General features: G+C 31.2%; 1 protein-coding gene across 20 annotated transcripts in view; it reads right to left on the bottom strand.

Annotated features, from left to right (window-relative positions):
• Positions 1-12,306, bottom strand: part of LOC143225405 (uncharacterized) — a 106,271-nt gene that overhangs the window by 28,887 nt on the left and 65,078 nt on the right. For 19 of the 20 annotated variants that reach the window (XM_076454773.1, XM_076454762.1, XM_076454760.1 and 16 more), the window contains 2 exons: positions 9,351-9,531; positions 6,842-7,478 (listed from right to left, as the gene is read on the bottom strand). In XM_076454773.1, the coding sequence (XP_076310888.1) occupies positions 6,842-7,478; positions 9,351-9,531 (818 nt within the window). The remainder of the gene's footprint in view (positions 1-6,841; positions 7,479-9,350; positions 9,532-12,306) is intronic. The other variant, XM_076454765.1, reaches the window with a different exon arrangement.

The raw sequence follows: 12,306 nt of genomic DNA, 5'->3' as shown, positions 1-12,306 counted from the left end.
AATTATTTCACATCTATTAGCAAGTAACTAAAATAAAATAAAAGTTCAAACAAACATAGGTTGGGTATCTGGCTTCTTGTACTCAGTAATTTAAACAAAGTATGTAACACACTTATGTTACTGTTGGATACCTGGCTTGTTATTCTGTGTAATTTAAACAAAGTTTATAACAATCCTATGTTTCTCTTGGGTATCTGACTTTCTGTACTGTGTAATTTAAACAAAGTTTGTAATAAATCTATGTTACTCTTGGGTATCTTGCCTTTTGTACTGTGTAATTCTAACAAAGTTCATAACAAACGTATTTTATTGTTCGGTACCTGGCTTGTTGTACTGTGTAATTTAAACAAAGTTTATTACAAATCAATGATACAGTTGTGTATCTGGTTTGTTGTACTGTGTGATTTATACAAAGTTTATAAAAACTTGTGTTACTGTTGGGTGTCTGGCTTGTTTTATTGTGTAATTTGAAGAAAGTTTATAAAAACCCATATTACTGTTGGCTATCTGTCTTGTTTTGCTGTGTAATTTAAACAGTGTTTATAGGAAATCTATGTTACTGTTGGGTGTCTGGCTTATTGTAACGTGTAATTTAAACCAAGTTTATAAAAACCTATGTTACTGTTGGATACCTGGCTTGTTATTCTGTGTAATTTAAACAAATTTTATGACAACTCTATGTCACTGTTGGGTATCTGGCTTCTTGTATTGTGTGATTTAAACAAAGTTCACAATAAAACTATAATACTGTTGGGTAACTGGATAATTGTGTTGTGTAATTTAAACAAACTTTATAACAAATCTATGTTATCGTTGGGTGTCTGGCTTGTTCTCGATAATCTGCCTTAATGTACTATGTAATTCAAAAAAAATTTATAACAAACCTGTGTAACTGTTGGTTATATAGCTTGTCCTACTGTTGCATTCAAATAAAGTTCATAACAAACCTATGTTACTTTTGGGTATCTGGCTTGTTGTACTATGTAATTTAAAGAAAGTTTATGAGAAACCTATGTTATTGGTGTTTAACTGGCTTGCTGCACTGTGTAATTTAGTCAAAGTTTATAACATACCTATGTTACTGTTGGTTGTTTGGCTTCTAGTACTGTGTAATTGAAACAAATTTCATAACATACCTATGTTAGTGTTGGATATCTCATTTGCTGTACTGTGTAACTTAAAAAAATCATAACAAACCTATGTTAATGTTGGATATCTGGTTTGTTGTACTGTGTACCTTAAAAGAAAATTCATAACAAATATATGTTACTGTTGGGTATCTGGCTTCTTGTAATGTGTAATTCAAACAAAGTTCATAACAAACCTATTTCATTGTTGGGTATATGGCTTGTTCTTCTGTGTAATTTAAAAAAGTTGATAACACACCTATGTTACTGTTGTGAATCTGGCTTGTTGTACTGTGTAATTGAAAAAAAGTTAATAACAAACTTAGGCTACTGTTAGTTGTATGGCTTGTTCTACTGTTGCATTCAAAGAAAGTTTACAACAAACTTATGTCACTGTTATGTATGTGGCTTGTTGTACTGTAAGATTTAAAAAATCATAATAAACCTCTGTTAGTGTAGGTTAGCTAGTTTGTTCTACTGTGTAATTCAAACAAAGGTTATAACAAACCAATGTTACTGATTGGTATCTTGCTCATTCTACTGTGTAATACAAAAAAGTTTATAACATATTTATGCTATTGTTGGGTGTCTGTATTTTTGTACTATGTAATTTAAACAAAATTCATAATAAACCTTTCTTAGTGTTGGGTATCTGGTTTGTTGCACTGTATAATTCAAAGAAAGTTAATAAGAAACCTATGATACTGTTGGGTATCTGGCTTCTTCTATGGTGTAATTTAAACAACGTTCATAAGAAACCTACGTCACTGTTGGGTATCTGGATTGTTGTACTGTATAATTTAAACAAAAGTAATAATAAACCTTTGTTAGTGCAGGGTATCTTGCTCATTGTATTGTGTAATTTAAACAATGGTTATAACAAACCTATGTTACTTTTGGGTATCTGGCCTGTTTCACTGTGTAATTCAAACAATGATTATAAGAAACCTATCTTACTGTTGGGTATTTGGCTTTTTGTACTGTGCAATTTAAACAACGTTCATAACAAACCTATATCACTATTAGGTATATAGCTTGTTGTACTGTGTAATTTAAAAAAAATCATAATAAACTACTCTGTTAGTGTAGGATATTTGGTTTGTTGTACTGTGTAATTCAAATAAACTTTACTGCAAACCTTTGTTACTGCTGGGTATCTGATTCGTTTTACTGTGGAATTAAAACAATGTTAAAACAAATCTATCTTACTGTTACATATCTAGCTTTTTGTACTTTGGAATTGAAAGTATGTTTATAAGAAACCTATGTTACTGTTAGGTGTCTGCCTTGTATTGTGTAATTTAAAAAAGGTTTATACCAAATCTATGTTACTGTTGGTTATGTGGCTTGTTGTACTGTGAAATTTAAAGAAAGTTTATAACAAACCTATGTTACTGTTGGGTATCTGGATTGTTGTAATGCACAATTTCAAGAAAGTTTATAACAAACCTATGTTACTGCTGGGTATCTGAATCATTGTACTATGGAATTAAAACAATGTTTATCACAAACTAATGTTACTTTGAGTATCTGGCCTGTTGCACTGTGTAATTCAAACAAAGTTTAAAACAAACCTATCTTACTGTTATATATCTGGCTTGTTGAGCTGTGGAATTTAAAGTAAGTTTATAATAAACGTACGATATTCTTGGGTAGGAAGCTTCTTGTACTGTGTAATGTAAACAACATTCATAACAAACCTTTATGACTGTTGGGTATCAGGCTTGTTGTACTGTGTAATTCAAAACACTGTTAGGTAGTTTATAACAAAACCTACGTTATGTTGGGTGCTGTTGTAATTTAAAAAATGTTTATAGGAAACCTATGTTACTGTTGGGTAACTGGCTCGTGGTACTGTGTAATTCAAAAAGTTTATAACAAACCTATGTTACACTTGGGTATCTGGATTGTTGTACTGTGTAATATCAACAAAGTGTACAACAAACCTATGGTACTATTGGGTAACTGGCTTTTTGTACTGTTTAATTAAAAAAGTTCACAACAAACGTATTTCTCGTCCTAATTCGTTGTACTGTGATATAAACAAAGTTTATAAGAAATCTATGTTACTGTTAGGTGTCTAACTTGTATTGTAATTCAAACGAAGTTTATAACAAACCTATGTCGCTGTTGGGTACCTGGCTCGTCCTAATTTATTGCATAAAAAGGTTTATACCAAATCTATGTTACTGTTGGTTATGTAGCTTGTTGTACTGTGAAATTTAAAGAAAGTTTATAACAAACCTATGTTACTGTTGGGTATCTGGATTGTTGTATTGTGTAATTTAAAGAAAGTTTATAACAAACCTATGTTACTGTTGGGTATCTGGATTGTTGTATTGTGTAATTTAAAGAAAGTTTATAACAAACTTATGTTACTGTTTGGTATCTGATTCGTTGTACTGTGGAATTAAAACAATGCTTATAACAAACCTGTTACTTTGTGTATCTGGCCTGTTGCACTGTATAATTCAAACAAAGTTTAAAACAAACCTATATTACTGTTATATATCTGGCTTGTTGTACTATGGAATTTAAAGAAAGTTTACCTATCTTACTGTCATAACTATGGAATTTAAAGAAAGTTTATAATAAACGTACGATATACTTGGGTATGAAGCTTCTTGTACTGTGTAATGTAAACAACATTCATAACAAGGTATGTGACTGTTGGGTATCTGGATTGTTGTACCGTGTAATATAAACAAAGTTTATAACAAACCTATGGTACTATTGAGTATCTGGTTTTTTGTACTGTCTAATTCAAAAAGTTCACAACAAACCTATGTCGCTGTTGGGTATCCAGCTCGACCCACTATGTGATTTAAACAAAGTTTATAACAAATCTATGTTACTGTTGGGTGTCTGGTTTATACTGTGTAATTTAAAAATGTTTATAGGAAACCTATGTTACTGTTGGGTAACTGGCTCGTGGTACTGTGTAATTCAAAGAAAGTTCACTACAAACCTATTTCACTGTTGGGTATCTGAATTCTTGTACTGTGTAATTCAAAGAAAGGTTATAACAAATCTAAGTTACTGTTGTGTGTCTGGCTTCTTCTACTGTGTAATTTAAACAAAGTTCATAACAAACCTATGACATTATTGGGTCTCTGGTTTGTTGTATTGTGCAATTTAAAGAAAGTTCATAACAATCTTATGTTACTGTTGGGTATTTTGACAGTTGTGTAATGTAAAGAAAGATTATAACAAACCTATGTTACAGTTTGGTGTCTGGCTTGTATTGGGTAATTTAAACAAATTTCATAACAAACCTACGTTACTCTTTGGTATCAAGATCCTTGTACTGTGTAATATAAACAAAGTTTATAAAAATTCTGTGTAACTGTTGGGTATCTGGCTTCTTGTACTGTGTAATTTAAATGAAGTTCATAAAAAAAATATGATATTTTTGGGTATCTGCCTTGTTGTAGCATGTAATTCATGAAAGTTTATAACAAACCCATGGTACTGTTCATTATATGGCTTGTTCTACTGTTGCATTCAAAGAAAGTTTATAAAAACCTATGTCACTCTTGCATATCTGGCTTGTTGTACTATGTAATTCATCAAGTTAACAACATACTTATTTTATTGTTGGGTATCTCTATTTTTCTACTGTGTAATTTAAACAAACTTTATAAGAAAGCTATGTTACCATTGGGTATCTGACTCGTTATATTATGCAATTCAAACAACGTTCATAACAAACCTAATTTATTGTTGGGTATCTGACTTGCTGTACTGTGAAATTTAAACAAAGTTTATAACAAATCTATGTTACTCTTAGGTGTCTGGCTTATATTATGTAATTCAAACAAAGTTTATAACAAACCTATATTATTCTTGCATATCTGGTTTGTTGTACTGTGTAATTTAAACAAAGTTTATGAGAAACCTATATTATTGTTGTTTATCTGGCATGTCGTACAGTGTAATAAAAACAAAGTTTATAACCGAGCTATGTTACTGTTGGGTATGTGGCTTCTTGTACTATGTAATTCAGACAAAGTTCATAACAAACCTATTTTATTGTTGGGTATCTGGCTTGCTGTACTGTCGAATTTAAACGAAGTTTATAACAAATCTATGTTACTCTTGGGTGTTTGGATTTTTTTGCTACATATTAATAAGAAAGTTCTTAACAAACCTATTTCATTATTGGGTATCTCTCTTGTTGTACTGTGTAATTTACACAATGTTTATAACACATCCATGTTACTGTTGGTTATATGGCTTTTTGTACTGTGTGGTTTAAGTAATATTTATGAGAAACTTATGTTATTGTTGTTTATCTGTCTTGCTGTACTATGTAATTTAAACAATGTTCATAAACAAGCTATATTACTCTTGGGTATGTGCCTTCTTTTGCTGTGAAATTTAAACAAATTTCATAACTACCTATTTCATTGTCGGGTATCTGTCTTCTTGTACTGTGTAATTTAAACAAAGTTTATAAAAACCTATTTAATTCTTGGATATCTCGCTTAGTGTACTGTGTAATTAAAACAAACATTATAAAGCTATTTTACTTTTGGGTATCTGGCTTGTTGTACTGTGAAATTTGAAAGAAGTATATAAAAAATCTACGTTACTGTTGGGTGTCTGGCTTATATTGTGTAATTTAAACAAAGTTTATAACAAACCTATGTTACTGTTGGGTATCTGTCTCGTGGTACTGTGTAATTCAAATAAAGTTTATAACAAACCTATATTACCCTTGCGTATCTGGTTTGCTGAACTGTGTAAGTTAAACAAGGTTCATAAGAAACCTATATTACTGTTGGGTGTCTGGCTCCTTGTACTGTGTAATTCATTCAAAGTTGATAACGAACCTGTGTGATTGTTGGGTATCTGGCTCGTCCAACTGTGTAATTCAAACAAAGTTTATAACAAACCTATATTACTCTTACGTATTTGGTTGGTTGTATTGTGTAATTTAAAGAAACTTTATGAGAAACCTATATTATTGTTGTTTATCTGGTGTGCCATACTGTGTAATAAAAACAAAGTTTATAACAAAGCTATGTTACTGTTGGGTATGTGCCTTCTTGTAGTGTGTAATTTAAACACATTTCATAACAAACCTGTTTCATTGTTGGGTATCTGGCTTGTTGTACTGTGTAATTTAAACAAAGTTTATAACAATCCTATGTTTCTCTTGGGTATCTGACTTTCTGTACTGTGTAATTTAAACAAAGTTTATAACAATCCTATGTTTCTCTTGGGTATCTGACTTTCTGTACTGTGTAATTTAAACAAAGTTTATAACAATCCTATGTTTCTCTTGGGTATCTGACTTTCTGTACTGTGTAATTTAAACAAAGTTTGTAATAAATCTATGTTACTCTTGGGTATCTTGCCTTTTGTACTGTGTAATTCTAACAAAGTTCATAACAAACGTATTTTATTGTTCGGTACCTGGCTTGTTGTACTGTGTAATTTAAACAAAGTTTATTACAAATCAATGATACAGTTGTGTATCTGGTTTGTTGTACTGTGTGATTTATACAAAGTTTATAAAAACTTGTGTTACTGTTGGGTGTCTGGCTTGTTTTATTGTGTAATTTGAAGAAAGTTTATAAAAACCCATATTACTGTTGGCTATCTGTCTTGTTTTGCTGTGTAATTTAAACAGTGTTTATAGGAAATCTATGTTACTGTTGGGTGTCTGGCTTATTGTAACGTGTAATTTAAACTAAGTTTATAAAAACCTATGTTACTGTTGGGTGTCTGGCTTGTTGTACTGTGTAATTTCTCCAATTCTGTCTTCAGATCCTCTAGTTTGGTGGTGCACACAGATTTGCAAGTAACTCCTTTTGCTTGCAGAGATGTAACTGACAGAGTTTCAGCTGTTGCAAAGAGCAAGTCTGGTGCAGGAGTGAGTGTTGTGGTATCATGGACAGGCTGGCTAGTAACAACTGGAGACTCCACGGAAGATGAAGAAACGTCTCCACACCATGAAGATATTATACCACTGGGATGTGAATTAGGAAAGGAAGTCTTTATAATTGCCGATTCCATTTTATTAAGTGAAAAATGAGGTAAGTTACCATTACCTCGAGGTGGCTGAGCTGAAACAACAGTGACTGATACTGAGTGTGGAATCATTACTGACCTAGACCCTGGTAAAGGACAAACTTGAGGTACTGAAAATGAGGAAGGAAGACCACTTGTTTGGAAAGTTGAAGGATAAAGTGATGTTGATTCATGAACAGGTGTAGAGATTTGTATAGAAGAATTGGTAAGTTGCTTTGAATATAAAGGTAGAGCCATTTCGTTGTGTTTTTTAGCACTGACTTGTTGTGTTGAAACCTCCCAGTCTGAAGAAGTGGTTACTCTTGTGGTACACTGGAATAGGAAATATTTACAATAAATGACAGGACAGTTTGATTTCAGTGTTTCCAACATTTATAAGTTTATTTTTATGACAGTAAAAAGTTTTCTAAATTATTTGTCAAATGAAAATTTGTTGAAGATACATAACATTATTTTTTTATTCAACTTATCATTGTAGTATGTGTGTTATTTTTTGTAACTTAGATATTTATATTGTTGTTTACCCAATAAGAGGTTTTACATCACATAATGGGAGTGGTGAAAGGACTATCAATTTGTTATTGGTTTAGAAATCCATTTGAGCAGTATAATATGTGGGTTAGGCTAGAGCAGACAATAAGTGATTTGTTATTTGGATAATTAAATTATTTATTATTATCAGATAGTTGATTAGTTAAGTTTTGTACATACAAACCATTAGAGATTTGAAAGTATTGCTAGCACAAGTATGTAACATATCTTAGCACTACTTGTGAAGTTCAACCTGAAGTTTGGACAGTGTTAATTTAATACATTAAACTTTTAGACGTTTAAAAAAATGAAATGCTCTTCTTATTAAACTTTGCGTTTTTCTTTTAACTAAATAATTTGAAATAACTCACACTAAAATAGAAATCCTTATAACAATATTTGTAGAAACACAATAATAAATCTTCAATATTATCATCTTAACTTACCTTAACAGTCAATAGTAATGAGCATCGTTTATTGATAGTAGATTTTGCAACCTGAAAGTTGTTTTTACTAAACATGTTAAATAGATTAATGAATAAAGAGAGTTGAGCACATTACACAAATCTGATTTTGAGTATTGAGTTTTAGAAAATTACAAGATAAGAATAACCAGTATAGTCACAGTGGATAAATGTCTATCAGAACTACATTTTAAAATTGTGAAGCATTTTATATGTAATATAAAACTACCAAAAACTGATCGGTTTCCAAATGGGTATGTAACAGCCCTTTCCAACATAAAATATTCATACACTCAGATCACAAAGATGTGTTCACATTACAGCTTTAGAATTTCCAAGATGGGAATATCCTTGTGATTAATCATACTGTTAAACAAAAGAATATGGATAAACGTGGGGCATGAGGATCCTAAAAAACAACAACCTGAAACAAGTTATGTGCCAGGCATTGTATTTAAATTGAGGTGTCTTGTAACAGGTGAGGATCCACAAATATCAAGGGCAAAAGCTTTTCATGAGCTTTGAAGACAAAAGTACACAACACAAGCAAGAATCTTCACCTGGAAAAGTGATACAAACTGCTTCCACAATACATCTATCAAACTGTTGAATATCTTAACTGACATTCACACTATTCCACATAAAATCATATCAGTCAAGTTACTGGTTCCTCTAGACCTAGCAAACAGGTGATGAGAAACCATCACCCTCAGACACTATAAGAATTATGGAAAGCAGGCAGGGAAGACTGGAGAGCTTAAACATGAGTCTTTCACAATGAAAAGTATGCTGCAGAACTATTTTAAAAACATACGTTCATGAGATCATCAGATAGAATATGACCAGATGTGACAACAGGGTGGGGCTTCAAAAGCATTTTAATAAGTACTCAATCTCTGTATTCTATAAAACCTCCTTATCTGGCATAAAATTACCTTTTAATAATTTATTGATGAAACTAAGGTAGTGAGTTTTTGTCTTACATTAATAACTATTGATTCAGTGAAATGTACATTCAGATTTATTGACGCAAATTATATTCTACTATTTACAAAGACTTTTAACATTATGAAAAAAGTTTAAAAGTTTTCAACTTGTATAAAAGATAATTTACGAAGGTAAGATGTTTGTGAAAATATATTAAATAATTTTAGATAACTTGTACAAAAGCAGATGTAGAAACTCTTACATGTTGAAAAGCAGGAGCAGATAAAGTCCTCAATGGGACAGTAGTTGTTGTTCCTGGATGACTATGTGGTGGTATCACTGTTAATTTAGCTAATTTCTGATGGAGACTACTCAGGTCTGGAACAAGTTGTCTCTGCTGAGCTTGGTGGTGAGTACTAGTGTTACTACTGCTATTACTGGTGCTACAAAGTAATCATAGTTATTAATCAACATAAATGTCTGAGAAAAATGTTTAAAAGAATCATAAATTTATCTTTCCTTTGTTAAGAAATAAACACTCATCAATAACATAGCAAAAAAAACTTAATATCATAAACCAGGGGTGTGCAACTTTTTTTTCATAGTGGCCACAAGTGTGGCTAATGAAAACAACGTTGGCCACACTTTTAAAAAAAAACATTGAAAGATGTTATTTTAGTCAAAATAATTGCATTTCAACTGAGCTTCAATGCGAAAATTGACGGGGATTTTCATCAACAAGTTTCATGAAATTTGGCTTAATATCTATGCTCAATGAGCATCTTAGATCTGTATCTAGACTTGAGAAAATCTAGCGTAGAAAATGACTCACCATTGTGGATCCACACATGGCATATAATTTTGAAATTGCTATCTTTAAATTTGAAAGACTTCATTTATCAGAATAGTGAGCCACATCTCTCTGATAAAACATTTTTGTTTACCCTTTATGTGTTCTACACTTTGCAGGGTAAGCATCTTGTCTTCAAATCCACACTTATCCAAAGACAAAAAAGATGTAATTTCCTTACTGAAATTTCTTAAGTCAAATTGAAATGGATCATGCAAAAATTTGAAATTGATATTCAAATTTGGAGAAACATGATTCAAATTTTTGAATAACCTTTTTGATCCAGTTTACATAAAGATCATCTTCAGCATCAGAAAAATCATAGTCCATATTATTTTTTAGAATACTATTCAACTATTTTTTGTAACTCTTCCACAAAGATGTTTAGCTTTAACTGAAATTCATGAATAGACTGTGATTGGTCGCTTGTTATTTTACCTCTTCCCTGAATCTTCGTATCCAAATTATTCAAGTGAGCCATCATGTTGCACAGAAAGTGCAAATCACACTGCCATGACAAAGTTTCAATTTCAAGGACATTTTCAATCTTACATTTTTCAACAAGATACTCTTTTATTTGAAGAAATAAGGAAGTAAATCGTTCCAAGACTTTTCTTCCACTTAACCATCTTACATTTGTAAGATCAGTAAGATCATCAAAAGTACAGTCACTGCTTTTCTTCAAAGATTTGACAAAATTTCAATGGTTGAGAGAGCTTCCATTTCTTATATAATTCACAATTTTTACAACAATGTCCATAACATTTTTCAGTTCATCACTTCTAGACTTCTGACCAATAAATTTTCCTTATACATTATTTTCAATGAAATGCTGCTTCAAAAGAGAAACAAATGCAAATTTCTCCCCAGTCATGGTGGGAGCACCATCTGCTGTAACAGAAACCATTTTTTAAATTCAGATTGAATTTTTCGACATTTTAAGAAATTTTTCTAAGATGTTTTTCCACATGTTCAATCTCATAATCCACAAAGACCAAGCATTTCTTCCCTCACTTGAATATCTAAAGTTACATGTTGAACCAAAAATATCAACTATGCAGTGTCACTAACATCTGTTAACTTATCTAGTGCTAAAGAAAAATACAAACAGTCTTTTAGTTGCTCAAGCAATTGATGTTCTATGTTTTCGCTAATCTAGCATTCTGCGAACAATTGTTCATCGACTTAATTGCAAATTATTTACCTTTTGAAGAATATCATCTTTTATTTTTAAATCATAATTCTCCAACATAGTTTCAATGACCACAATCAATATTTCTTTTACCAGTTCAGCATCAGAAAATGATTTATTTTTTTGAGCCAGAATCCAAGCTACTTTATAGCTAGCTAATGTAACTTGTTCTGTCGATGATGAAAATATGTTTAGGCCTCCCTTTTATTCATGAAGTTGTGCTTTCAGATGGCTAATTTCATTCATACGATTTTTGCTATCAACTGGAAATTTTACATCAAATTCGTTGTAAAAATTGTTAAAGTGTTGCTTAAGGATGTATACTTTATTATTCCTAAACACCTTGTTACATAAAAGACACACTGGCTTATTATTTGCTTCAATCACTGCAAATTTCAACTCCAAACTTTTATTAAATTCTCGTTTCATGTTTTTTCAGTCACGTACCATTCTCTTTTTGGCAGTAATACCAGAATCAATTAAACTGTCTTTCTTTTGGATTCTTTCGTTTTTAAATTATCCACTTACATATATTATTGGATTAAAAACAAAATATATTTAAAAACTTGAAAGTTGCACAATAAAAATATGTTTGCAAGCGCATGTACAACAACGCACACTCAATAACAAGCGTCTAAACCAGATTGACGTTACAAAATGGGCAGTCTGTTGCAATGATGAAACGCGTGACATTAGGGATGATGTGAGACAGTGCAGTTGTTGATAACTAAATTTGTGATGAAAAATAAATGATGGAAAAAGTTGGCTTCTAAATTCGACCTGACCACAATTGTGCTATCCACTGGCAGCATGTGGCCAGTGGTCATGGAGTTGCCCACCCCTGTCATAAACTGTACATGACAAAAATATGTTCCTAATTTTGATAAATATTATATTGTACTTAGGAAACATTCAAACCACAGCTTTTAAAAACATTTAAATTACTGAAAATGCAATATTATATAACTACTAAAACTGTTATATGTTTCAGTATAGAAATAATTGACTTGAGTTTTTGAACACAGTTATTTTTTCTCAGATTTTTGGTTAACATTTTTATGTTATTTTAAAATAAAAAGTAGACATATTATAACGATATCATACTTAATCTTGTTGCTAATCTGAGACATGTTAAAGCCAGACCACAACTAACTAACTTTTTAGCTAGATGTCCAA

Source organism: Tachypleus tridentatus, chromosome 9, assembly GCF_004210375.1.
Source record: "Tachypleus tridentatus isolate NWPU-2018 chromosome 9, ASM421037v1, whole genome shotgun sequence".
NCBI classification, from domain to species: domain Eukaryota; kingdom Metazoa; phylum Arthropoda; class Merostomata; order Xiphosura; family Limulidae; genus Tachypleus; species Tachypleus tridentatus.
This window is presented reverse-complemented; position numbering and strand designations above follow the sequence as displayed.